The sequence below is a fragment of the Capsicum annuum genome, chromosome 2, assembly GCF_002878395.1.
Source record: "Capsicum annuum cultivar UCD-10X-F1 chromosome 2, UCD10Xv1.1, whole genome shotgun sequence".
Taxonomy (NCBI): domain Eukaryota; kingdom Viridiplantae; phylum Streptophyta; class Magnoliopsida; order Solanales; family Solanaceae; genus Capsicum; species Capsicum annuum.
This window is the reverse complement of record NC_061112.1, coordinates 134641964-134667692: the sequence shown is the minus strand read 5'-3', so window position 1 is coordinate 134667692 and position 25729 is coordinate 134641964. Positions and strand designations below refer to the sequence as shown.

The 25729-nt window shown below is 32.8% G+C and overlaps 2 protein-coding genes and 1 long non-coding RNA gene across 5 annotated transcripts; 1 reads left to right on the top strand and 2 right to left on the bottom strand.

Moving 5' to 3' along the window:
- Nucleotides 1-6237: 6237 nt before the first annotated feature.
- LOC107859606 (aspartic proteinase) lies at nt 6238-11776 on the top strand. Of its 3 annotated transcripts, none has more exons than XM_016704663.2 (14): nt 6238-6258; nt 7421-7792; nt 7898-7958; nt 8702-8796; nt 8872-8984; nt 9145-9313; nt 9394-9433; nt 9551-9615; nt 10197-10310; nt 10435-10499; nt 10602-10755; nt 10824-10943; nt 11235-11323; nt 11439-11776. In XM_016704663.2, the coding sequence occupies exons 2-14, from the start codon at nt 7427-7429 to the stop codon at nt 11521-11523; spliced, it is 1536 nt and encodes a 511-aa protein (XP_016560149.1). In that variant the 5' UTR covers nt 6238-6258; nt 7421-7426; the 3' UTR covers nt 11524-11776. The 3 variants fall into 3 exon arrangements, with proteins under 3 accessions (XP_016560149.1, XP_016560146.1, XP_016560147.1); XM_016704660.2 differs by having other exon boundaries at nt 6250-6366; XM_016704661.2 differs by lacking the exon at nt 6238-6258 and adding an exon at nt 6386-6582.
- A 1822-nt stretch (nt 11777-13598) lies between these two features.
- On the bottom strand, nt 13599-17643 carry LOC107861266. The gene is made up of 3 exons (XR_001671781.2): nt 17330-17643; nt 15692-15843; nt 13599-15033 (listed from the first exon to the last, which is right to left on the bottom strand). It is a non-coding gene; the product is annotated as an uncharacterized LOC107861266 (long non-coding RNA).
- A 701-nt stretch (nt 17644-18344) lies between these two features.
- Nucleotides 18345-21833, bottom strand: LOC107861265. Its single transcript, XM_016706614.2, has 2 exons — nt 21402-21833; nt 18345-18989 (listed from the first exon to the last, which is right to left on the bottom strand). The coding sequence occupies exons 1-2, from the start codon at nt 21685-21687 to the stop codon at nt 18640-18642; spliced, it is 636 nt and encodes a 211-aa protein (XP_016562100.1). The 5' UTR covers nt 21688-21833; the 3' UTR covers nt 18345-18639.
- Between the last annotated feature and the right edge of the window lie 3896 nt (nt 21834-25729).

Here is a 25729-nt window from a genome sequence, read left to right as displayed (position 1 = left end):
AATTTTACTAACAAAAAAACATAAGTGGAGCAATAGTGTAACAACTCAATTTTGGATAATATATAACATACTTGGATGTTTTTTTCTCGTAAACATATTGTAATTAGAAGTCTACAATTATATATAAATTGAAAAGTGAGTGCATAATTGTCATAAACCAAAGTTCGTGGATGACTGCAATATTGAGTTAAAGACTTGTACCTAATTAAGAAACAAAAATACGCCATGGGAGGAGTATTAAGTAGTCTAAAATTGGAGTATTTTATTGGACAACTCAGATATGCTATTGACTTACGTGCACATATATATGACTTTTCAATTTGACGATGTGCCCACCAATCATATATGTACCTATTATAATAATCCTACATTATTTTATATGACATGAAGAAAGAAAAGAACGTGTGACTTTGTGGGTCGCAACCGTACTATATCCATCGTACAACATCGTTTACCAACTACCTTATTACTATTATTATTATTCACACATGCTCCCATGTGATCCTTTTTTCTCCTCTTTCTGCTATAAAATTATAATTAAAAATCTCACTTGGTGTGATTTATAATATGGTGAAAATTATATACAAGATATTACAAGTTGTAATTCTTTTCGTATAAAATGTTATCAACTTTTATATAATTTGATCCTCAAAAATTAAAGTGACACATAACAAGCTAAGTATTTGGAGGTGAAGCTAGGGAGTAGTTAACTAATAATATATATAGCTTGAATTAGTAACCTTTGTAAAATAAACTCGTGACTGATACAACGTTCAGTTGCTTAAGAAAGATTAGAATTTTTGAAGCTTTGCTAATGAATCATTAATAAGTACTGCTAGTAGCAACTCATCCCTTGACAAAATGGTGATATTGCGTTCACACAATAGATTTAATGTGACTCTATCTCTGTTTCAAACTTAGTACATGCTAAGAACTTATTATCTGGGAGAGGTGATTAGACCAGGTATTGTTCATCTGTAATTTATTAAGGGTATTATCCTGGGAAGAAATGAATTTCGGTGACTATGGTAGGAAGTTACAAGTAGGTATTCGAATATTATCTAGTTTTATTAACATTATTGTTATTATTACTCTCTTACTATTTTATTTTTTGACTTTATTATAACTTATTGTTTACTTCATATGCTTACTGTGTGTCCGTATTATTTGGTGTTGTCGTTGTTTTTTCCCCTATATTTTTGGCACAACTTTTTTCATCACTATTGTATTTTCTGAAATTTTCCCTTTCCTTTTCATACTTGCTTTTGATAAGCTTTACTTGAGCCCGGGATCTATTAGAAACACCATTCTACCTTCACAAAGATAGGGACAAGGCTGTATACACGTACACACCAACCTCCCTGAACCCTGCTTGTGATATTAACGGAATATGTTGTTGTGGTATATTTTGAACTCCTTAGTGAAATCCTCGCGAGTGACACGTGACTTGAAAATCCTACCAACTGGCAATATGCGTTTTGATCAGTTGGGCTTCAACAAATTGTGTCGTGACCTGCCTCCTAATTGGCCCATTTTCTAATGGACCATATATATGCTAATGGTTATCTGCTATTCTTGCCTGACTATGCTGAAAGCCTGAAGCAATTTTGATTGAATTTAATGGGCCATCAGCCCATGAATATATATGGATCTACCTGGACCATGTTCAGATCAGCTTTAATGCGGCCCACTCAAATAGAGTTTGTTAGAGAGAGTGTCCCGAATTTTATTGATCCGGTCTGCAAAGATTTTGGTGCGACCCATGTTGGTAAAACTGTAATTATGAGAATTTCTTAGGGATCTGTGGTGGTAGCGGAGGGATCGAGCCATACCTGTATGTTCTGGGGCTTAGGATTTCCGTGTACGCACGTATTATATAAGTGCGATTTAGAGGATTGGCTTTTGATAGTTTTAAACGTGTTGTTGATATTTCGCTCCTCCTTGTATCCTTCTCCGATATAGTGAATTTTTTCTCCTTCTCTGCCCGTGGTTTTTCCCGTCTAGGATTTTCACATAAAATCTGTGTGTTCTTCTTGTTTTCTTTTGTTTATTGTATTGCCTATTCGTGTTTGATTTCATAGCAGAGTTCACTCATCATGACATTCAAAGATTTTGTCATCCCATAAATGGAGGTGGAGACTGGAGTAAGTGACATTCTTCTTTAACGTCATTCCATCCAGGTATTATTTTCTTTAAAAATAGAAAATCATGTTGCAATTGATTGACATACTGAGATATGCTTCCACGTTTCAAAGTGTATATTTTTGCACAAAATCAATACAATCTCTACACGTAAAGTCATAAACTAATGTTAGTTATAGAGTCGACGGATTCATAATTAGAAATTGTGCAATTGATTCGAACAGAACATATATAGTCGAATTAGTACCAAAATGCTCGATTTATTTCTATGGTTAATACAATTAGAAATGTTTTAGGACATCAACAGTACATGTCATTAAAGTATATCGTCCAGATTTATCGTGTTGATTTTTTTTTTTTTATCTTGTTTGTCCTAAAAAGATAACCTTCTTTTTAAAGTTATAAAGCTTAGCGATTTAAATATATGACTTTGAATTGATGTGAGGTTTGTGTATTCTTTTCATTTACTCCACTAATTGTTTTGAGTGTTGTCAAAAGAAATATCTACTGTAACTTTTAATTTTTTTTCAAATATTTTTCTGTTCTGACGCATTGTTCCTAAGATGAAATCTGGAGATAATAAAGACAAGAATAGAGAAAGAGGACAGATGCATGAAGTACTTAAATCTTTGTATATTTTGTATACTCTAAATTGTATGCATATTGTATTCTTTGAAAAGTTACAATAACTAATTAGATGAAGAGTTGATTCTTAGTTAAAATTTGATCATGCACTTAGCAATTTTTGGTCATTTCAGATAAAGCTGTCCCAACTCCCATCTCAACAACAACAACAACAATATACCCAGTATATTTCCATCAAGTGAGGTCTAAAGAGGAAAAAATATATCTATACAGTATATATATACTAGTATATACTAAACATATGTCTTAGTTCATACATATAATTAATTCTTTTCATGGGAATCCATATTTCCTATAGCACATATAAGTGACAAAGTTCAAATGATTTGAGTTTTGATATTTATACTCAAACTTGCAATAAACTCCTAATCATAATATCATATGAACTTTCCAAAATTCCTTGCGTAGCTTCCTTTTGTTCTCTTCAACAAGACATCCATACATATTCTTTGATTGCTCACCTTCCTCTTTTGGCGCCTTATTATTATAGATAAAATAAACACGCAATTAGTTAGATAATTATAATAGAATTGATTAATTTGGTATATAATTTGGATGCGTGTAGGTTTTTACCGTATTAATATTATATTTTTTTTATGCACAAATTGAATTATAGTTCTTTGGCCTAAAGTTCGTTAAGCTCATGTTATGATGCGATTGAATTTAGGATTTGTTTAAATTATTAAGAAACACGATACTTTTGTATTATTGATTCGATTAATTGCACAAAAGACTATACTTACCATGTAATTACGATATCAAGTCTTTCAAAGCACTTGTGTTATAATCTTATATATTCTAATTTCTAAGTCTTTTCACTTGGTGTCTTGGTTATCTGACTTATGTTATCATATAGCACTCAATCGATCGAGTGATGTTATAAGATCAAGTTGATATTTTTCAATAGAAAGAGCAATGCATGAGACATTTATTATTATTATTCTTTTTCCGGGGGAGGGGGGGCTGGCGGGAGTGCACTATTTGATGAAATTTTATTATCTAATAAGAGAAAAAAGAAATGAGAGGCAGACAGTTCTCCATCAACATTTCTACCTCTCCTCCTATTTTAGCTGTTTACTTCGTAATTTTACTATATTACTCTTAATTAATTATTATATGTTATTTATGTATTAAAAATTAATAATATTACTTTCTCCTATATAATATGTGAGAATGAAGCAGCTAAAGCAGGCTGCTCATAGTCGACATCCCTGCTTCATTTTACTACACTACCCCTAATTAATTATTATAAATCATTTACTTATTAAAAAATTAATAATATTTAATAAAAAATTAAAATAGACATTTATGACATGACTGTTTCAGCTCCTTCAACTGTGATTTTACTACATCATGCATAATTAATTATTATAAGTTATTTAATTATTAAAAAATAATAGCATTTAATAAAAAAAAAGATAAAATAGGCATAAAATAATAAATTAATTTTTGATATTTTAAATTAACTTGACTTCTTATATGGGATTACTTAAAAAAAAAATTACAAGTATTTTTATAATAATTTTACTTTGCCACTTCTAATTAGTAGGATAGAAGAAAAATATTATAAATCACAATAATTAAAAATTTAAATTATTTAGAAAAATAATTGATTGTCAATGTCACAAAAGTTTGAATAACTTAAAATATTATTATACAAATTTCATCAATCTAAATATAATAATATATGCCTAACTTTAAATTTTTCAACCAAACAAATAAAAGTTTTAATTAAATGATAAAATTACACCTAACGTGGTTAATATTGAGCCATGAAATGGTGTAGCCAACTAGTGCTGTAAATAAAAGGTGATTATTTACGAGAACGAAACATATTTCAAAATTATTTTTCATTAAAAATCATTTTAAACTCTAGAAAATTGCTCAATTTATACACCCTTCATTCCTAAATAAGTGATCTTTTAATCTTTTATTTTGTTCATGAATATGTGATTGTTTTAGATGATCAAGAAGAATTAATAATGTTTTTATAATTTTATTCTTTTTTAAATAAAGATTATTTTACATGATCAAGAAATTATTAAAAGATTATATTTTTTTAAAACTATTTATTAAGGACAAGTTAGTAAAAATATATTTTGTGTTCTAAAAATGAGTGATTTTTTAAAGGTGTATCTAAACTAAAAAGATCACTTATTTTATACTTTTTCATTGATTTTTACTTGATTCGTACTAAAAATAATTATTTTAATTTAATTTTTAAATTTAAAAAATTAAGACAATTTTATCATATTATTTTTATTGTAATCCCTAATATAAATCACAACATAAAGTATCAATAATTAAATTTAAAATTTTAAAAATATGTAATAAGATCAACTTATAAGAAAATATCCAAATTATCTTTTTTTTTAAAAATATGTCAAATCAATAAAGAGAATAACTGAAATTAGAAAAATAATAATGAGAATAAACAAATAGATTAAACATTTATTTTAGTCATTGGAAAGGAGGCAAAAGAATGACATATAGAAAAGCAATGTGTCGCTTGGAAAGCTAAACAACAATTAAAAGAAGTTTCGTAAATTTGTGACGCGTAAGGGTTCAGTTATTCATATGGCCCCACTTCCCCACTCTTTTCATTCCACTTTAATCTATCCTTATCACAACTTTTATACTTCCTCCGTCCGAAATAATTAAATTATTGGGTACCATATACGTTCTCCGTCTTAAATTATTTATTCTAAATTTTTTTTTTTTTTAATTAATTAAGAAGAAATAATTTTTTTTCATATTTTACTCTTTATATTAATTACTTTTTCTTCAAATTAAAATATAAACATCATTTAATAGGAATATTATAAAAAATTAGTCATGTTATGAATTATTTTTCTTACTCGATGTGTCATCTCAACTTAAAAAGGAGGGAGTATCTCTTAATAAAATTTTTTTTAGAATATAAATTATAAGTTGTTTTTTATCATTATTTTTATTAATTAGAATATAAACTAGAATGTATTATTTTTTTTTCTTATCCATTTTAAAAAGAATATTATTTTTTCTTTTTGGACGACTCTTTTCACATCACAAGAAGTGGTATATATGGACCGCAAACACTCATCCTCTCCATATTCATTTGATGAAAATATACTAAATATGTTGTTGTTTTTAACTATTTTTTAATTTCAGTTTTTCATATGACTATTTTAAGATTATAAGATTAAAAAATATTTTGATATATTTTTTTAGAATGATTTGTTCAAAAATAATTTAATAATTTATTTATTTTTAAACGGTGAAAGTACTTTGCTTAAATCTTCCCCATTGAACCTATTTCACACTTCTCCACCGTTGATCTTAAATCTAACGGCTACGATTGTCTAACGAATCTTTGTTCTTTTTGGCAAGAGTAATTTCGGGAAAGCGATTTTATAACTGATGATCAAAGGTCCAAATTTAGTAAATCCAATGGTTGAGATTTTTTGAGGGGCGGTAGCTGATCTCAGCAAAGTTAGTTCCTTTTGTCCTTTTTATTTTTCCTTAGCCTATTTATTCATGCAAACAAATTTCTATTTTCAGTCACCTTCTCTCTTTCAATATTATTGCTTCATCAAATTGGTGAGTATTTTTTCTTTTTGTTTCTTTGGTTAAATTAAAAAAAAAAAAAAGATTAGATCTTTGTATAATGTATTCTTAGTTGTGATATTTTGTTGTTTCTGTGAGATATATATCAGAGGTTTTAGGCTTTATTGCATATATTTGTTTCAAGATTGGGTATTTTTTCTTAGCAAGGAAAGAATTATTCTTATGTTTTTACTATTTGAGGAGCTTAAGGTTTGTTGTTCTCGAGGATTGTGTTTTTTTTTTTTTTTTTTAAATTCTGTTACAAAGTTGATGGAAAATTGAGGGATTGGGTTGAAAATAGTGTTGATTTTCTTCATTTCGTTGTTGTTCTGTTTAATGTTATTTTCCTCTTTTATGGCATTTAAACAATGGTTGTAAGTGCTTTGATGGTAATGGTGTAGCTACATAAACCGCTTTGTCAAAAAATTATGTTGTGCATGTAGAAATAATATTGTGTATATAGGTGAAAAAATACTTTTTAGAAATATATAATTAAATTTTTGAACACCCTTATAGCTAAATTTTTAATTTGCCCATATTGTTGTTGGGGTGCTGTTGATTGTTATAGAACTTAAATTTTGGGGAAAATAGTCACCAGAAAAATTGTCATTGTGTTGAGTTTACCCTTTGTGTGTGTGTGTTTTATTGCTTGGGAGCAAGCTGTATTATCAGTAATGAGAGGGTTAAGGGGAAGAAAGTAAACAAAGCTCTAATCTTTAGCTTTATTTTTAGGATTTGCATGTGTACCAAGTTGGCAATTTATGTCTCTGAACTTGCTGGTTTTGTTGTTTGTACTTTGGTTCTCCTATTTTTATTGTAGCTTGAGACATATAAAATTCCCCTGATATATAGAATAAATAGCTTATCTTTTTCTTAAAAACACAAATAATTTACCAGCAAGAGCAGAATATATTTGAGTTGTTGATTGGTTTTACATGCAAAAGGCTTAACATGAATGAGTTGATCTTCTGAGCATTTTCTTTTGTTGGTTAAATTGTTTTGGTGGCTTATCTTTTACTAATTGAAATGATGATTTGAATTTGCATAGGTCAATATGGTAGCAAAAGCCTTTCTCGTTGCTATTTTCCTTTTATCGCTGTTATTTTCTTTGGCCTTCTCCACATCAAATGATGGCTTGGTTAGAATTGGTTTGAAAAAGATCAAACTTGATCAGAACAACAGACTTGCTGCTCGCCTCGAAGCCAAGGAAGGGGAGGCGTTGAGGGCCTCTATTAGGAAGTACAACTTCCGTGGTAATCTTGGGGCGTCCGAGGATACTGACATTGTAGCACTGAAGAACTATATGGATGCTCAGTACTTTGGAGAAATTGGTGTAGGCACTCCCCCTCAGAAATTCACTGTGATCTTCGATACTGGTAGCTCTAATTTGTGGGTGCCTTCATCAAAGTGCTACTTCTCAGTAAGCTTCTTTTTCATCCTTTGTTAGCAAGTATACAGAAAAAGCTAACATTGACCACTCATAATTGACGATCATCAATTTTTATGCTTATCTACATTCCTGCAGGTCCCCTGCTTTTTCCACAAAAAGTATAAGTCAAGCCAATCAAGTACTTATGAGAAAAATGGTTCGAGTCTGACCTTAGTCTATATTTGGTGTGAGCAGTTTTTCATTGATTTGCCTCTCTCTCGTACTTGTTAATCCCTCCTCCCCAATTTATTTGGTGTGGTTGAACTCGGGATGGAGTTTAAGGTGGTCTTAAGCATGTCGTAACAATAATGACTTTTGGAACTTGTGATTTTTCGAAGTTAAATAGGTAGAAACATGTTATTCTTCTCGGAGCTGATTAATAAGGATCTAGTGTGGCATAAATGGATGCACTTTGACAGTAAGAGGAAGTGTGCCATTATTGGCAGTATACTTGACATGTCATAGGTTTTGAGTTCAAACTGATAACCCTGGTCCCAACCTTTACATAGAAGGTCTCATCCCTGTCCCTCCCACCCAAAGAAAAAAAAAAGAAGACAACTCACCATTCTTGTGGTTGTCATCCAATTATGTGATGAACATAAAAAATTCTCTTGAAAAAAATAATTTGATAACATGCTTTCCATCCCAAAAGTGGAATCTCCGTCATTTTCTCGTCTATGATATAAGGTGATATTGTCTATTGAGGAACCTGTTATGGTGGACTTCCTTCTTTAAGTTCTCATATCTATTAAAATTTCCCGGAAATTTGATGTCTACCGAGTGTTTGAGCATGGCCTTTGGTCGATCTTCAGTTTCTGTTATCTAAGTTGGCCAACTCGTTGAATTGGTTGTAATAAGAATCTGTTTGTTCACACTTTTTCTGCTTAATATGCCATACAGGGAAGTCTGCTGCAATACATTATGGCACTGGAGCAATATCTGGATTCTTTAGTGAAGATAGCGTCAAAGTCGGTGACCTTGTTGTAAAAAATCAAGTGAGTATGGCTTCTGTCTTATGGTTCATATATTTCTTGATGAATATATGGTCCCTCATATGTGGAGGTCAACAGGTGTTCATCGAGGCAACCAGAGAACCTAGTGTGACATTTTTGGTAGCCAAGTTTGATGGTATATTGGGTCTTGGATTCCGTGAGATTGCTGTTGGAAATGCTGTTCCATTATGGTCTGTTGGTTTATTAACCGAGTTCATGCTTTGGACATTTTATTATCACATCAAAATGTTTTCATCTTCAGGATTGAAGGATTTGATGAATGTCTCCTTGTATATAAGAAAGTTGAGTTGATAACTTGATATTGATCTTGAGAATTTCTTGCGTTTATAGGTACAACATGGTCAAACAGGGTCTTGTCAAGGAGCCTGTCTTCTCATTTTGGCTCAACCGAAACAAAGAGGAAGAGAAAGGCGGTGAAATTGTGTTTGGTGGGGTTGATCCTAACCACTTTAAGGGAAAACACACTTACGTCCCAGTCACTCGGAAAGGTTATTGGCAGGTGGGGTATCTCTATATTTTTGGAAAATTAATTGTTAAACTTTCTGCAACTGCTTTCTTAATCTCAGAATATATTGGCAGTTTGATATGGGTGATGTTCTGATCAATGGTGAACCTACTGGTATGTCCTCTTCGCGAACAGGAAATTAATTTAGAGATTTAAGGATAGTGATGAGGCCACTTACCCTGGTTGTCCCTTCTCTTGTGTTGTTTTGACATACTAAAATAAAATATGTAGGTTACTGTGAGGGTGGATGTTCTGCAATAGCGGATTCGGGAACTTCTCTCTTGGCTGGTCCAACGGTATTCTCCAACACGAGGATCCTCTTTTTTGTACCTATTATTCAGTTATTTGTTTCCACCATTGACATTGAACTGTGTAAGAATGTTTTGTACAGTCTCGTTCATGTATAGCTTCATCAAATTGGCTTGGTAAGAAAGGAGTAACTAGGTTTAATTATTTTCTGGAATATCAGTTTGCTAATAATCAGTTAATCAATCAGGTGTTTGAGCTTCTCATTTTTTCCCCTTTTAAGCCATGAAAGGAGGATGAGAAGTGTGATGAAAGTGATTCTCTTTCCAGTATTGGACATACTACGTTATTGATTGTTATTGATTTACTTTGTCGATAACTTCTTCCTTTTGCTTTTTCCCTGTTGTTCCTGCCTTGTTTTTGTTTGCAGATCTCCTTTATTAGGAAAAAATAGTGCAACTTGTAACTGCTTCTACGTTGTTATCTCTAAGGCCTTTATGGTTGATGATGTTTTACAAGAATAAAACTTCAGTTTTTCGTCCAGACAATTACAGTAGTGAAAGGCTTTACTGCTGCAATTTTTAGTCCTAACTGTTCTACCCTCTGTCTCCTTCCTTCCTCTATCTTGCAGACTGTAATCACTATGATTAATCATGCCATTGGGGCCGCTGGAGTTGTTAGCCAACAATGCAAAGCTGTTGTTCAACAGTATGGGCAAACAATAATGGATATACTTTTAACGGAGGCGAGCAAATAACTGTTTTAAGTTGATAATTTGTTTTTTTATTCTTAATGGTTCTTTCATTTGCTAATTGTTTTACATTACTAGTTGCCTTCCCCAATATTCTGATGGATTGGCATCTTAACAGGCAAACCCAAAGAAAATTTGTTCACAAGTTGGATTATGCACCTTTGATGGAACTCGAGGCGTAAGGTTAGGCTTCATACCTTTCTTCCCTCACCTAGGTCATACATTTGATACGCTAAATCCTATTATAACTTGTGTGCTGAGCGTATTTCTGTCCTCCATGTGTAGCATGGGAATTGAAAGTGTTGCAGAGGAGAATGCTGGCAAATCGGCAGGACTGCACGATGCTATGTGCTCTGCTTGTGAAATGGCTGTTGTGTGGATGCAGAACCAACTAAGACAGAACCAAACTCAGGATCGCATTTTGAACTATGTGAATGAGGTAAATATCTTCTGATCAAATATGTTTGATTTCTTCATCTTAGTTTGGACTGCTGACGGCATTGACAGCTTTGCGAGCGACTTCCAAGCCCAATGGGACAATCATCTGTTGATTGTGGAAAGCTTTCCGGCATGCCTAGTGTTTCTTTCACAATCGGTGGCAAAACATTTGACCTCGCACCTGAGGAGGTACGTTTGATGAATGTATACGACATGCAGAATCTTTTGTTTACCCTGCATCTAGGCATTCTAATGTTTGGAAGTTCTCATTACATTTGAGAAGTCTCTCGGTGCTTTTAAGAGAAGTAGGAAGTAAATCTGTCTTGTTGAAATATTTAAACATGATCTTTGATAGCATTGAATTGGATAGTTATGCTATGGGGAAGGTTCCAAATACCACTTTCTTTGAATTGTTGTCTTGTTTGCTTGTGAAGATAACATATACAGTTGAACTAAACTTGCAAGCTCTTGTGTCTCCAGTACATTCTCAAGGTGGGCGAGGGTGCGGCTGCACAATGTATTAGTGGCTTCACTGCCTTGGATGTTCCTCCACCCCGTGGTCCTCTCTGGTATAATTTCCTCTCATCTTAACATTCACATGTCGCAAATTCTGTTATTTTTGTAAAGTTGCACCTGCTAACCTGCCTCGTATGCGGCGTGTGCTTTATGGCTTCGTCTGTGCAGGATCTTGGGGGATGTCTTCATGGGTCGATATCACACCGTCTTTGATTATGGCAAACTTAGGGTTGGATTTGCAGAAGCAGCTTAATGAAATAAAAAATACAAGCCATCCCAACCCCCAACCCCTGTTTCCTTGCTTCCAAATGTTATTGTTTAGCGACTTGCCCTTAAGTAGGTCATGAGCAAATGAGTGTGTGAAATTGTGGACCTTAAGGTATTTCCAAGAGTACAACTTTGTAAATCTTGGCTTCTCTTTTCGACTAGATATGTAGTACTGTATGTGTATATGCTTGTTCGTGATGTTTTTCCTGTGTGTTAATATTTATCATTGCGTGATGCCAGTCGTCGTCCATCATTTGTATTTTTTGCAGCAAGAAGTTGGTAGATATTTCCAACAAACCGAGATGGAAACAACCTTTTTATAAAGCATTTTTTGGATTGTGCTATATAATATTACTAGATAGGTATGCCCGTGCGTTGCATGGGCTCAACATGTATAGTAGAATAAAATAAAGATATAACAACAAGGGGCTACTCCATTTGATTGGCTCAATTGATGGATCTGTGACCTCTCTAGGTCACATGGCAGCAACTTTACCAAACAATGATACTTTACCAAACAATGATAAAGATATAACAATAAGGAACTATTCCATTTGATTGGGTCTATTGATGGAATCCGTGACCTTCATGGCAGCAACATAATGATAACAATCAAATGAAAATAATCTTAACAAATGATAATAATCTTGGTCATATGGCAACAATCAAAAGAAAATAATCTTAACAAATGATAATAATCTTCAAACAATGATAACAATCAAATGAAAATAATCTTAACAAATGATAATAATCTTGGTCGCAGCAACATTATCAAACAATGATAACAATCAAATGAAAATAATCTTAACAAATGATTCTTAACAATATTTTTCTGGAAAAGTAAAGTGGTATCAAATGAAAATAATCTTAACAAATGATTCCTAATAATATTTTTCTGGAAAAGTAAAGTGGTATCAAGATACTTGCAATAAGCCAAAATCATATTGGCCTTCTTAACAATATTTTTCTAGAAAAGTAAAGTAGTATCAAGATACTTGCAATGAGCCAAAATCATGTTGGCCTTCAACCAATGCAATCAAATGAAAATAATCTTAACAAATGATAATAATCTTGGTCATATGGCAACAATCAAAAGAAAATAATCTTAACAAATGATAATAATCTTCAAACAATGATAACAATCAAATGAAAATAATCTTAACAAATAATCTTAACAAATGATAATAATCTTGGTCACATGGCAGCAACATTATCAAACAATGATAACAATCAAATGAAAATAATCTTAACAAATGATTCTTAACAATATTTTTCTGGAAAAGTAAAGTGGTATCAAATGAAAATAATCTTAACAAATGATTCCTAACAATATTTTTCTGGAAAAGTAAAGTGGTATCAAGATACTTGCAATAAGCCAAAATCATGTTGGCCTTCTTAACAATATTTTTCTAGAAAAGTAAAGTAGTATCAAGATACTTGCAATGAGCCAAAATCATGTTGGCCTTCAACCAATGCAATAAAGATATAAATCTCTGATAATAACTAAAACAACAAATGGTTTTCCTTCATAACGAACAGGAATCACTTTACCAGCTTTAGAATGAGTTTGTGGCAAGATCTCTCAAGAGATGGCTATTCAAATCCTAAAATGGGCTTCAGCAGTGGATGATATCAGGATCTCGCTTTAGGTCGTTTGATTTAGTGTCTCAGAAAATAAAAATACTGCAAAATTATTCAAGGCGAGACACCAAGATGTAAAAATGTTTAAGATGATCCCACACAACGACAGAAGTTCAACGACAACGATCAGTGACAGTGTATTTCTACTACTTCTATGGATCGTGTATTTCTAGTGTTTCCGTCGACCTAAAAATATATATCCTCATGATTCATGATCTGAGACTGAGAGTATGAACCTTAGAAAGAACGCATAAAAGGAAGAACACCGTGAATGTTCATGCGAGAAAATTGTTGTAAACAATCACAACCTTACTGAGAAGGTGGTAGCTCCTTTTTTTTTTTAAAAAAAATGAGTTATTGAAAATCTGGTATCTGTGTCCAATTTTAGAGCTTAAAAAGGGCAGCTCCGTACAATAATGCTCCAGTACGCACAGGGTCCGGGGGAAGGGCTGAACCATAATGGTTTATTGTATGCAGTCTTACCCTGCATTTCTGCAAGAGGTGTTTCCACTGCTTCGACTTGTGACCTCCAGGTCACATAAAGCAACTTTAACAGTTACGCAAGGCTCCACTTCAGCAACTTCAAAACTTATGATTTCATAATTAACATTGAAAAACTATAACATTCCAGAAGTTTTTCTTTCCCCTGAAACAGAAAAGGTTGGACCCAATTAATTGTGGGAAAAACTAAAGGGACAAATTTCTCTAAGCTGAAAGGATTTATGCAATCAAAGCCAGGTGTGGGATGTCTTTCATAAATTCATGTCCTATTATTTATGAACGCTTCTTCGATCATCATTTTAGGCTTTAACAACTTTTTTTGATTTTTAATAAATCTAGTGGTCTAATCAATTATTTTTTTCTCCACAATTGTTTCATTCTTCCCACTTTGATTCTTGTCTGAGTTCTCATTCAATGCCCTTCATCATAACTGAAAAATGACAGTAGGGATCCTAAGTTCACAAAGTTGTCAACAAACTTGACACAATAACTTTTCGCTACTCTTTTGGATCTAAGTACTCTTGAACAGAGGCCTTACCTTGAAAAATGGTCATAATACTCCATAGAGATTTTAAAATTTTATAATTGGATACAAAAGAATAACTTGGTACAAAAACATTCGACTTGCTTAAGTATTAGTAAGAGACATGCAGCAAATGAAATTTAGAACAAGAAAAAAAGAACTTCACAGTAACTAACAACAACTAATAAGTCAAATTTCAGAATGCATATTAGACACTGCAAGTTACTGCAAAAATTGATACAGAATTTGTTAAATTTGATTGCGGAGTAAAATTTGTTAGGCTAGCCGTTGATAGAAACATGAAAGAACTATAATCAACATGGTGAAAAATCCTCCAAACTCCAATAACATCTTATTGGATTTTCTTGACACAAAACATGTGATACATACAAAATCAGGTATCATAAATTGCGCCTCTTTCCTAAAATCTATTTGCATGAAAAATTTAGGGCTCACTTATTAACTAATGAACAGTTTATGAGAAACTTACCTTCTTAAATCTGTACACAAGAGACTTTATAGACTTTTGGATCATGGAGTTCTCTGTTTGTTTCACTGCCTTAGAAGCTTGATGCAAACTTTGAATTCCACGACCCAAACTGGCAATTAAAGGAGCTGCTGGAAGAGATTCAGCAGCATATTCTATTCCATCTCCATACACAAGCAAGACCGCACAAGTAGCTACACTGCACCCAAATGTAACACATGGTAGAAAGCCAACAGGTCGTACGCGGTGTTTCCTCATAATTTCATAGAATGCCGTTCTCATGGCTGAGATGCTAATTTTCTCCGTAGAGGCTATAACGCCATATGTCACCGCACGTATTTTCTCTGCAGAAGCAACATATCAGTGTATCCCAAGACTTGATAAAAACTTTGATCCAAACACTTTAAAATGCACCCTTTCAATATTTTGATAGGAGGAGAATTGCAACGATATCGTAAATCAAAAGTATATAAGAAGTTCGATGTTTAAAAATATAAAAGAATTAATGTAGTATGAATTAGCAATAAAAGTTTGTTAAATTAATTGATAAGCCAAAATATACTAACCTAAAATTAAACCTAGTTGATTAAAACAAAATTGATCAAATGACCAAACCGCTAACATCCTATTATGCTGATGGTAATGTCACAACAACTTTAACTTGAAGTAGGATTGTGGTCAGATAAAATTATGGGATTGTTTGACAAGTTGTTGGCATGTCGCTTCATTAATCCTTTGTGCACAGAAAATTTATCTGTAGGTAACGACTTTTTACACCAAATAGAAACCAAGAAAACAGTATAAAACATCAATATTACTCCGTCCTATAGTTCTTCCAGTTTATCCACTGATCTATACATTGACACATATGAATCTTCAGTCTCAAACATAGACCAGATATTGATCGGATACGTGATGCTTAGGTTGGTTAACCTAAACTAGAAGAACTCCAAGAGCCGCTCGAGGAAACACAACAAGTTGTGTTTGAGTTCACTGACATACCTGAGAATGTTGGGCACCAACTCCAGCTATAACGCCATTAGGACCCCTGAAGAAGAAGGGTATTGCCTTTCAATGGCTTCAAGTTCCTTTTTGCTTTTCTCATTCAGGCTATTAAACATGGCTACAAATAAGCAGTCAACAATATCCATGATCTGCAAGCATAGACTTCAAATTGTGATATCCAAAATAAAAGTGCAGTTCATATTATATTTACAGAAGCAGTTGATGACCTTCCAGAGTAATAAAGGGAAATGTTCGTGCATCTGATGTAGAACAGGAGAATGGAAACAGTTTTAACTTAATGATGTGCATCTGATGTAGAACATGAGAATGAAAACATGTTTTAACTGTGGTTAGAAATATGTCATGATACTGTTTTACAACTAAATGTAACTTACCCTTGTATCTACATCTGGTGATGTATGCATGAGGTCATTCAGGTTTAGAGGTCTCTGCCCCTTTAAGTTAGAAAACGATGCTGGGCATTTGGATCTTATTGGTGTTGTCTATGGTTGGGAAACTGCAGAGTGCTACTTTAATAACCTTACTGATTAACAGAAGAATGATAAGACTTTTGGTGCATTATTCAACTGTTATATTAAACAACAAGGTCCGACTTTCTAAACATAATAAACAATAGATGACAACGAATAAAAGTCAAAGACTACGTGAATATGATAGTACTACCACAGACTCGGAGTTCTAAACAACCACCAAATTTAAGATGGCAAGATTAGATTAAGATATTAATACAACACTCAACCACCAACAATGTGCGAACAGACCAGAAAACAAGGTTTTCCAGCAGCTAAAACCTCAGAGCAGATCATTGCTCCAACTATAGATACAAGAAGGTCAGCCGCTGCATACGCTAAATCCGTCGAGTGCAAGAACCTTCACCAAGTTAGGATCAAATCAGATTAAAACGGAGAAAAGAGGACACCCCCTTCCTAAACTTAGAAGCCTGAAATGCTAAATTCACCATACAATAAATACACAATTGTTTGAAACAAAATAACACTCACGGGGTTATATATAATCGGGAATGAAATTTCATGAGGCTCTCCATCTTATCATATGCTAAGACCCCCATTTACCATATCAAAAAGAAGTTTTTTTGTTCATTTAACATCTCAGAATACAAATGCAAGATGACAACATTAATTGCATTAGCACCCAAGAAGCCCCGAAGAATCAACACCGCCTTACCATCCCCCTTCCCTACTAACAACATTTGAAAAGAAATGCTTTCTCCCACGATCTTAGATGCATACCGACTCAACGATAATTTCACTGGATTCCCGCACACCACACACTTGCTCTTTTGCCAAAAACAATCAACAGAAGAGTTAAATGCAACAAACACTTTATAAGCAAATAAAGAAAGCACCCGATTAGCTATCTCGGGTACTAAATTCTGTTCTTGAATTACAAGCTTAATGCCTAAATTCTGTTCTTGAATTACAAGCTTAATGCCTGTGAGACTTGCAGCCAAGCAAATTAGAAATGAAACGAACCCACAAGTTCCAATCACTATATCGTGTTTGAATTCTTTAAGTATTTGAAAACTTTTAATTAGGGATTTCACAAGAACAAAAGGGAGAAAGATTAAAGAAAAAATTAAGAGAAAAAGCTTACCTCAATTGGAAGAACTTGCTGAGAAGATGAAGAGAACTAATGGAGGCTTCTGAAATCATGATATTTGTGTGAAACAGGTTAAGAGAATGGTACAGAAACGGAGGCTTCTAGAACTGATCAATTAATTGAGCACCGCTTAATATAATATATTAATTATCATTTTGCCCCTTAATGTATGGATTAAAAGACTATTCTGCCCTTGGTCGTCTCTTGCTTCACCTTTCTATATAGTAAAATAAATTTTGTTGTATTATATTGTAATGTCTTGATAAACATATTGTTGGGGTAGATTGTGTTATTTTTCATCTGTACATAGTGCTACACGTTGGTAATTTAGGATAAACTTATAGGAAAATTAGAGTGTGAGGTACAACTATTAAGCAAAGGCAGAATAAAAGGGTGAAATAATTTTTTTGTTGAATGTGGTTTTGATGGTTTAGTGTGAAGGGCATATACATGCTATTTCATTTATGAACGGAAGGTATATAAATATCATATATCATAGTTCAAGAGTATATTTTTCTCTTTTCTGGAGTTATGAAGCTAAAACTCAACATTTGATACTCTAGTTAGTAGTGTTTGCGATGCTTCATCAAGATTGTCGAGCACTTACCTTCATGCCTTGGTGGGGTAGCATTTGCGCCAATTGGGTTCAACCGATGTAAAGCATTAATTTGTGTAGAAGTTCATTAAAATTGCAGCATAGTTGATCTGAACTCATAATTTTAAAAATATAGTGATTTTACTTTTAAACAAAATTTAATGATTGAACCTATAAAGTTCAAAATTTTAAATCTGCTTTGTATGCCAAGGCATTTTTCCTTTTGTTTCTGAGTTAAGGTGGATGAAGTTCACTGACGTCGCCAAGATATAAATTCATTTCTGCCCAATTTGAAAATTTATGCTCATTTGACGAATTTTAGGTAACGGGGAGAAAAAGGTAAAAGAAAATCAGGATAACAATTGCTGTTCAAGACAATAAAACCAGGATAACAAAATCAGACCTGCAAGAACATTTCAGCAATCCATCCATCTTGACAGATGAACATGGCAATAACAGTTTATAGATACGTACTTCCAGAGGTTTGGTAAACAATTTGAGGAAAATATTCCATCTGGACGAAAATTTGGACATTACCATAGAGACTTTTCCCTAGTAAAATGAGAGAGAGTAATGGGAACTTAAAATTTCCTACACTATCTGCATTTGACATTTTGAACATGAACGGCTACTAAACGAAAATCGTCACAGAACTACCAAAATGATGAGTAACAGGACGACATGGCTTTTGGCTATCAGAGTTAGACAATCATTTACTCAGTGATCGCAACTGAGCACGAAGATTCTGGTTTTCCTCAAGTAAGTTACCATTTTCAAGAAAAAAGTGATCTGATTGCTTTTTAAGAGCAATTACATTGGCTTCTGCATCGCTTGCTTCTTTAGCTTTTTCCTCGACAGTTGCCTCCAACTTCTGTATTTTCAAACGCAATGCACTTGCCTCTTCCTCCAAAGACTTCATCTCATCAGAAGCTCCATTCTTCCCATCCTCGAAACCTCTATTTTGCTTATTCACTGCTTCCATGCTCTTTCTCCTCATACCAAGTTCTCTTATATAGTGGTGTAGTCTGTCAATCATCAGACCAAGGAACAGGGAAAAACCTGCATTCGAAGTCCAAATGTGAAGCTCAGATTAGGAAGAAAGCTGTTAGTGGGGTAAGAAGAATGGAGAGAAAAAGGGAAACCGGAATTATAACTGCTTGATAAGAGAGACATCATTAGGTAGATTGTTACCTTCACACAACGATTATAAGAACATGCTCATAAATGGAAGCATAAACCCTTAACAGTTAAATTCTTTGAATAACAACCTCTTGTTTCTTTTTTCATATCAATTAATTTAGCCACTTTCCTTTTCTTCCTGTTTTTGCATATTGCTTTCTCATCCTAGATTCGTAAAAGATTGAATCCAAACAAAGAAGAAATGAAAGATTATTTTAGCCTCTTCTCTTTCTTTCTGCTTTTGCCCATACTGATACCAAATACTTAGCACTCTAAGTAGCAGAATTTTGAGCATAAACAGATGGAGTCCACCATATGAGAGTCCGGTTTTAATTTTTTATCACATTTTTCAGGAAGGGGATGGCTCTAATAGAAGAAGACAGGGTTTAGAAGAAAGCACTTAGGAGGACATCAGTTACGATGCCAAAGGATTTGACCTGCTAAACCATAAAAAAGGAGATCTTGGGTACATTGTGATCTCCGAAGAAGGAAAGTTTGCACACATTTTTCTTTTAGGTCATTGAAGTGGAAAACTCAATTAGAAGCTAGGAAAAACGAAATTGTCCCATTGTGTGTTATCTCTCTCTTAACTAGTGCAAACTAATCATTCTGTCAATTGTTTTCCTGCTTCATCTTTCAGACTCAACAAGTACCTTGAACTGAAGAGAAAGTCTAAGTCAATAAACAAAGGGATAAGGACGCGAACACACAGATAAAATCTGATTAAATATAAAATAGGACTAGCATCAATAAGGTCATTATGGAGAAATGATGCATAAATTAAGCCAAGAAACTCCCACAAAAGAAATTGATGGAGATCAGAGAGTGGCAGGGCTGAGATTAGCTGGAAGAAAAGAGGGAGAAAGAGGTATAGGGAGAAATTGTGTCATATAGTGTATATAATCCCCAAGGTAATAATCCTCTAGTACCTGTTAAGAAAAGAGCCATTTTTATGTTTCAGCAGGGCACTGTACCAAAAAACACCGATATGGAATAATTTTATACTCGGTAAGGCCTTCAGCCAAACAATACATCCAGGAGACCTATGCTCGAGTCTGCAACTTTGACAGCTAAGGTGAATGTTGTCCCCCCCCCCTCCCCAAAAACTCTTCCAGTCCCTGAAAAGATCCTTTTCATTTAACTTGTAGTATTGTGCAAAGCGAGAATATAATGTTTTATAGAGAACTGGCAAACTTCATAGGTACCTATGGATGAATTTGAATCATATAACCAACTTTTACATATCTTTTACACTGGCTTGGTCCCTACTATTTAAATGTTTTAGCTAATCCCCATCCAAGTACATCTACAGCATAATGATTGGAGGGTTGCGAAAAAGCCAGATTTTCTAGTCAAAACTATCCTTTAGCTTGAGCCGGGGGTCTATCGGAAACAGCCTCTCTACTTCTTCGGAGGTAGCGGTATGGTCTGCGTACATCTTACCCTCCCCAGACCCCACTTCGTGGGAATACACTGGGCTTGTTGTTGTTGTTGCTAGTCAAAACTATGTATCGCAGGGAAGGAAGAAATTAAAAATCATAAAAAGAGATTCTTTCTCAATTTTGCTTTGAAATCCAATTTCTCTCTCAATCTTTGTGCTAAGCCAGCTAAAAGGTCAAGCAAATCCAAAACATTTTGGCATTAACTCTGTCTATAACATCCAAATGAAACAAAAGTTATTCCCTCCATCATCATCAAACAATTCTTCGCAAGTAGAAACTGAAAAAGCTTCGATATTTATTCAAATTTCACGACTGATTATATCAGATATAACTAATAATTAAATTCATTGAATGGTTGAATCCTAAAAACTTTAAAAAGATAACAAAAAAGGTATCACTTCACAGTTAATAAAAGAATAAAAAGAGCTCACAAGTCACAGATTGTCAACACAGCACACGGTAAGAGACACAAGACACGAGCATAAACACAACTAGATGATATAGATACTTCAATCCATATAAGATAGAATTATTTGAGCACGCAGTACACATTCTCTAATATTAGCAACAAAAATTACCAAAAATAAAAAATACCCATTTCACTTTTACTTATCATGTTTTGATCCACAAGAATCAATTTGACTAATTTTTGAAGCTAGATTAATTCATAATCGTAAATTTCAAATTTAGGCATTCGAAAACTACAACAACAAGAAGTAGCTGACCAGTGTATTCCCACAAAGTGGGGTCCATGGAGGGTAGAGGCTACCAGTATAATTGGTGCAGAGCTCAGTATAATTGTAAATTATGAATTGGTGAGTCACTCAAATGCGTAGAAAATGAGAAATACCCATGAGAGAAGCTAGTAGAAGATGTTGAGCCATAAGAATCTGATCAGTAGGAGTAACATTGCCATCTTCATCGATCCACCTTTTCCGGATGGAAACCACACTGTAGATGGTCGACAACATCACGACGAAGATGGTAGAGCCCGTAGTTTTCACGACGATTGGACCGCGCCCTCTCTTAACACGGTCTAGCCCCATTATTACAAGCTTTCTCAATGGCGTCTTGAATATGAAGAGCACAATTAACGCCATTTCGGCGAATATTACACTGAACAATACTTGGATCATATTTTGATTTTTCTTTTCTCTTTTCAGATGGGACAGAATCGGTGGTGTATCAGCAGTTGGCGAGCGTCGAGTGCATGAGCAAATCTGATTAATTTTGGTCCATCACTTTCAATGTAGGTGATTTTTCTTTTTTGATAAAATAAAAAACGAAGTGAGATATAAATTGAAAGAAAAGAATTACTTTTCTTTTTAATTTGTTTCAAAATGAATTACTCGTTTGCTTTTTTAGTAATTTTTTAATTTTAACTTTTCAGATAACATATGTAAGATCGCAAAATTGAAGAATATTTTGATATATTTAACATATTTTTAATTTAATACCACAAAATTCAAAAATCTCCTTTATTTTTTTAAACTCCATGTCAAATCAAATTATACTATTCTTTTCAAAATGGAGGGAGTATTATTTAATCACATCATATTTATATGACTTGGTAACCAACTCCAATATAAGAGGTTGTGTTGAAGTCAACCAACTCCAATATAAGAGGTTGTGTTGAAGTCGTTAATCAGAGGTTTTGAGGTTTTGAGCTCGAATGCATACGAGTAATAGTAATAGAGTCTTTAGCCCCTTGATGTGGGTTTTTTTGACAGTCCAAATTTATAATGCATTTATTTTTTTTAAGATTCAGACACCTGAATTTGAATGATTAAAATGTTGTTTCTAAATCTGAAAATTGAATGATTAAGACTTTTTGTTTTTCAATATCTGAATGTACAAAAAAAATTTATTTGGATATATATAATAAAATAAAAAATACAATTCAAATAAAAAACTAATCATATATTAGAAAAATATATAATTTAATACAACAAAATTATTATTTGATTGAAAAAAGACATTTATATTTGTTAATGATAGTGGAGATAGTTTATAATGGTGGTTACGTTGACAATGATTGATGTTAGTAATTAAAATTGGAGGTGAAGTTGTGATAGTTGGTATTGTAGTGACTGTTATGATGGTGACGATTAGGGGTGGACGTTCGGTCGGTTCGGTCTGATTGTTTAATATCGATTCGGTTTATCGGTTTTCGAATTGACAAAAATGACATCCGTAACCAAACCGAAATAAATTCAGTTTGATTCATTTTTTATAAATTCGGTTCAATTATTTCGGATTTTTATTTTGGTTTAAAATATTAAAGTAGTTAACCTCTCTTTTTCATAACTGAGCATTTAAAATTGATGTTTTTTTTTAGAAAAATTATTTTTTTCAAACCTGGTCTTCATTCCCAAATATAAATAACTATAAATAACTCAATATAGATGAAACGAAATGAAATAATTATAAACTTAGCATAATACATAACGTCATTAATCATTACATATAATATAACCTTGCATAAATAGTCTACAAAACAACACAAAATTCATAAAAATAGCCCATGAAACAACATACTTTCTACAAAAATAGTACATAAAACAGTCCAAAGTCACCAAAATAGTTTATAAAATATTTGAGTCACTAAAACAATCCATAAACAGCCTGTGACATATGCGAATTTGTTGTTAAATGTTAATTGTGAATGTGAATATATATATATATATATATATATATATATATATATATATATATATATATATATATATATCATATTATTTATTTACTTATAAAATTTTGGTTTTTCGGTTTAACCGATTTTTTTTTAAATCGAAAACCGAACCGAAAAACTGAAATTTTAAAATTACAAACCAAATCTGATTCGAAAAACCGAAACCAAAATTAAATTTTGATTTAGTTTTTTAGTTTTTCAGTTTAAACCAAAATATGCCCAACCCCTAGTGACGATTGATAGTGATGGTGGTGGCTGTGATGTGACGTTGCTTAATGCTAGTAGTTGGAGGTGTTGATTGTGATGGATGAAAAATGAATGCATGATGGTTGACGATGTGTTGATGCTAGTTGGAGATGTTAGTTGTGATGGTGGAGATGGTTGTTAGTAGAGATAAATTGTAGCAATAGTAATGGTTGAAGTGGTGGTAGAGATGGCGTTACTAATGCTAATAGTGGTGGCGATTGAAGAATGTGTAGAGGTTGTGATGTATTAGTGGTAGTTAGCGGTAGTGTTAATTGTGATAGATGAGTTGGTTAGTAGTAGGGATTGCCCGGTAGTGGTTGATGATGATAGTGCCGTTGACAGCGGTGGTGACAGTGAATATAATTAGAATAATAGAAATAGTAGGTGTGGTAGCGGCTGACAATAGTGGTTGATAGCGATATTTGTTATCGATGATGGTTGTGATGGTGGAGGTGATTGGTGGTTGACAATAGTGGCAATGACAGAGGTGGTTAGTGGTGGTGACTAATGATTATGAATAGAGTGACGGTAAATATTATCCAACACCAAAATACTTCTTCAGATCTATTAATACTTGGCTCTAGATCTGAATGATTAAGAGCTATTAAGAGTTAAAATCTTAATAAAAAATAAATGCACTTAATGATCTGTACCATTCATATTCAAACTTCCATTAAGTGCAAACAAATGAGGCCTTAGTTTATTTGCTAATGTGAGTATCAGACATCAGTTGAAAAATAAAAACTAGCTATAACCAGGGGTGGAGCTACCTTTATATGGGGGTTTATCCAAACCCCCCTCGGTAAAAATTATACTACATTTATATGGTTAAAATTGTTATAAATGTATTTACATTATAGTGAATGTCTATCAAGTCTATCAAAATCTACTTTGATATCTATTAAGATTTGAAGCATCCGTCTTTTAATCAGACTAAGACTGTCAAGTGGGCTGGGGCGGGCCAACCCAGAACTAGCTCGTGTCATTTAACCGATTTGTGGGCCGGACCGGGTCCGGGTTGGAGTCTAAGTGGGCCGGTCCGGGCCGGGCTCAACAATAAAAAAATTAAAAACAACCCTAACCCAACACACTTAACCCAACCCGGTCAAACCCGGTCAAAAATATAAAAAAAAAAACTTTTTTTTCAATATACATTATATATATACCCACCTATATACATTATAAATACGTTAAATAATATATATACAATATATATATATAGTGTATACTACATTAGAATTTAAAAAATATATACACATATATACGCACCATCCAATATATATGTACTACTTTAAAGTTTAAAGAAAATATACTACAATATATATATATTACAATCTATATATATATATATATATATAGTTATATACTAATTTATAAAACATATACACATGTATACGTTAAACATACACATCTATACTAATTTATAAAACATATACACATGTATATGTTAAATATACACGTCTATAGAAGATATATACACGTGTATATGCACCATTCAAGGTATATATACTACTACTAATAAAATATACTACAATATATATACATTACAATATATATAGATATTGTTATATACTAATTTTAAAACATATACACATGTATACATTAAATATACACGTCTATAGAAGATATATACACATGTATACGCACCATTCAATGTATACGTACTACTTTAAATAAAATATACCACAATATATATATATATATATATATAAATATACTAATTTATAAAACATATACACATGTATACGTTAAATATACACGTCTATAGGAGATATATACACAAATATACAAAATATATGCTACTTAATATAATAAATTAGTAATATTTGGTAGTAAATTAACAATATATTAGATGTAATTTCTTAATTTAAAGTAGAAAACTAGAATTTCAATTTAAAATTTTAAATCATTAAATGATAAAATATAAAAAGTAAGGACTAAGGAGTGAATGAATTTGGGGAATTTTATTGATTGCAAAATGATCCAAAATTTATAATTTACATGAATGAAAAATCTACAAATTATGCATCATTTTTTCTAACTCATTCATGTTAATATTAACGGGAACTTGCATAGGATAGTCGAAGTCAACGGGCGCAAAACTATGCGTTGGACTTGATTCTGCTGAGTTCTCCCGTGAAGACATAATTTCTTCAAGTTTCAGCTCGTCGCTCGGCCCCGGTTCCATTCCTTGGTTTCTTCTTTCCGCTCTAATCTAATCTCTGAGGCAAACTAGAACA

Coding starts and splice junctions, on each gene's coding strand:
- LOC107859606 (XM_016704660.2), top strand. CDS start 6,304: ATGCAAACAAATTTCTATTTTCAGTCACCTTCTCTCTTTCAATATTAT. Junction 7,959..8,701: donor AAGTACTTATGAGAAAAATG/GTTCGAGTCTGA, acceptor TATGCCATACAG/GGAAGTCTGCTGCAATACAT. Junction 10,311..10,434: donor TGGATATACTTTTAACGGAG/GCGAGCAAATAA, acceptor GCATCTTAACAG/GCAAACCCAAAGAAAATTTG.
- LOC107861265 (XM_016706614.2), bottom strand. CDS start 21,687: ATGATCCAAGTATTGTTCAGTGTAATATTCGCCGAAATGGCGTTAATT. Junction 18,990..21,401: donor TCTACTAGCTTCTCTCATGG/GTATTTCTCATT, acceptor CTTCGAATGCAG/GTTTTTCCCTGTTCCTTGGT.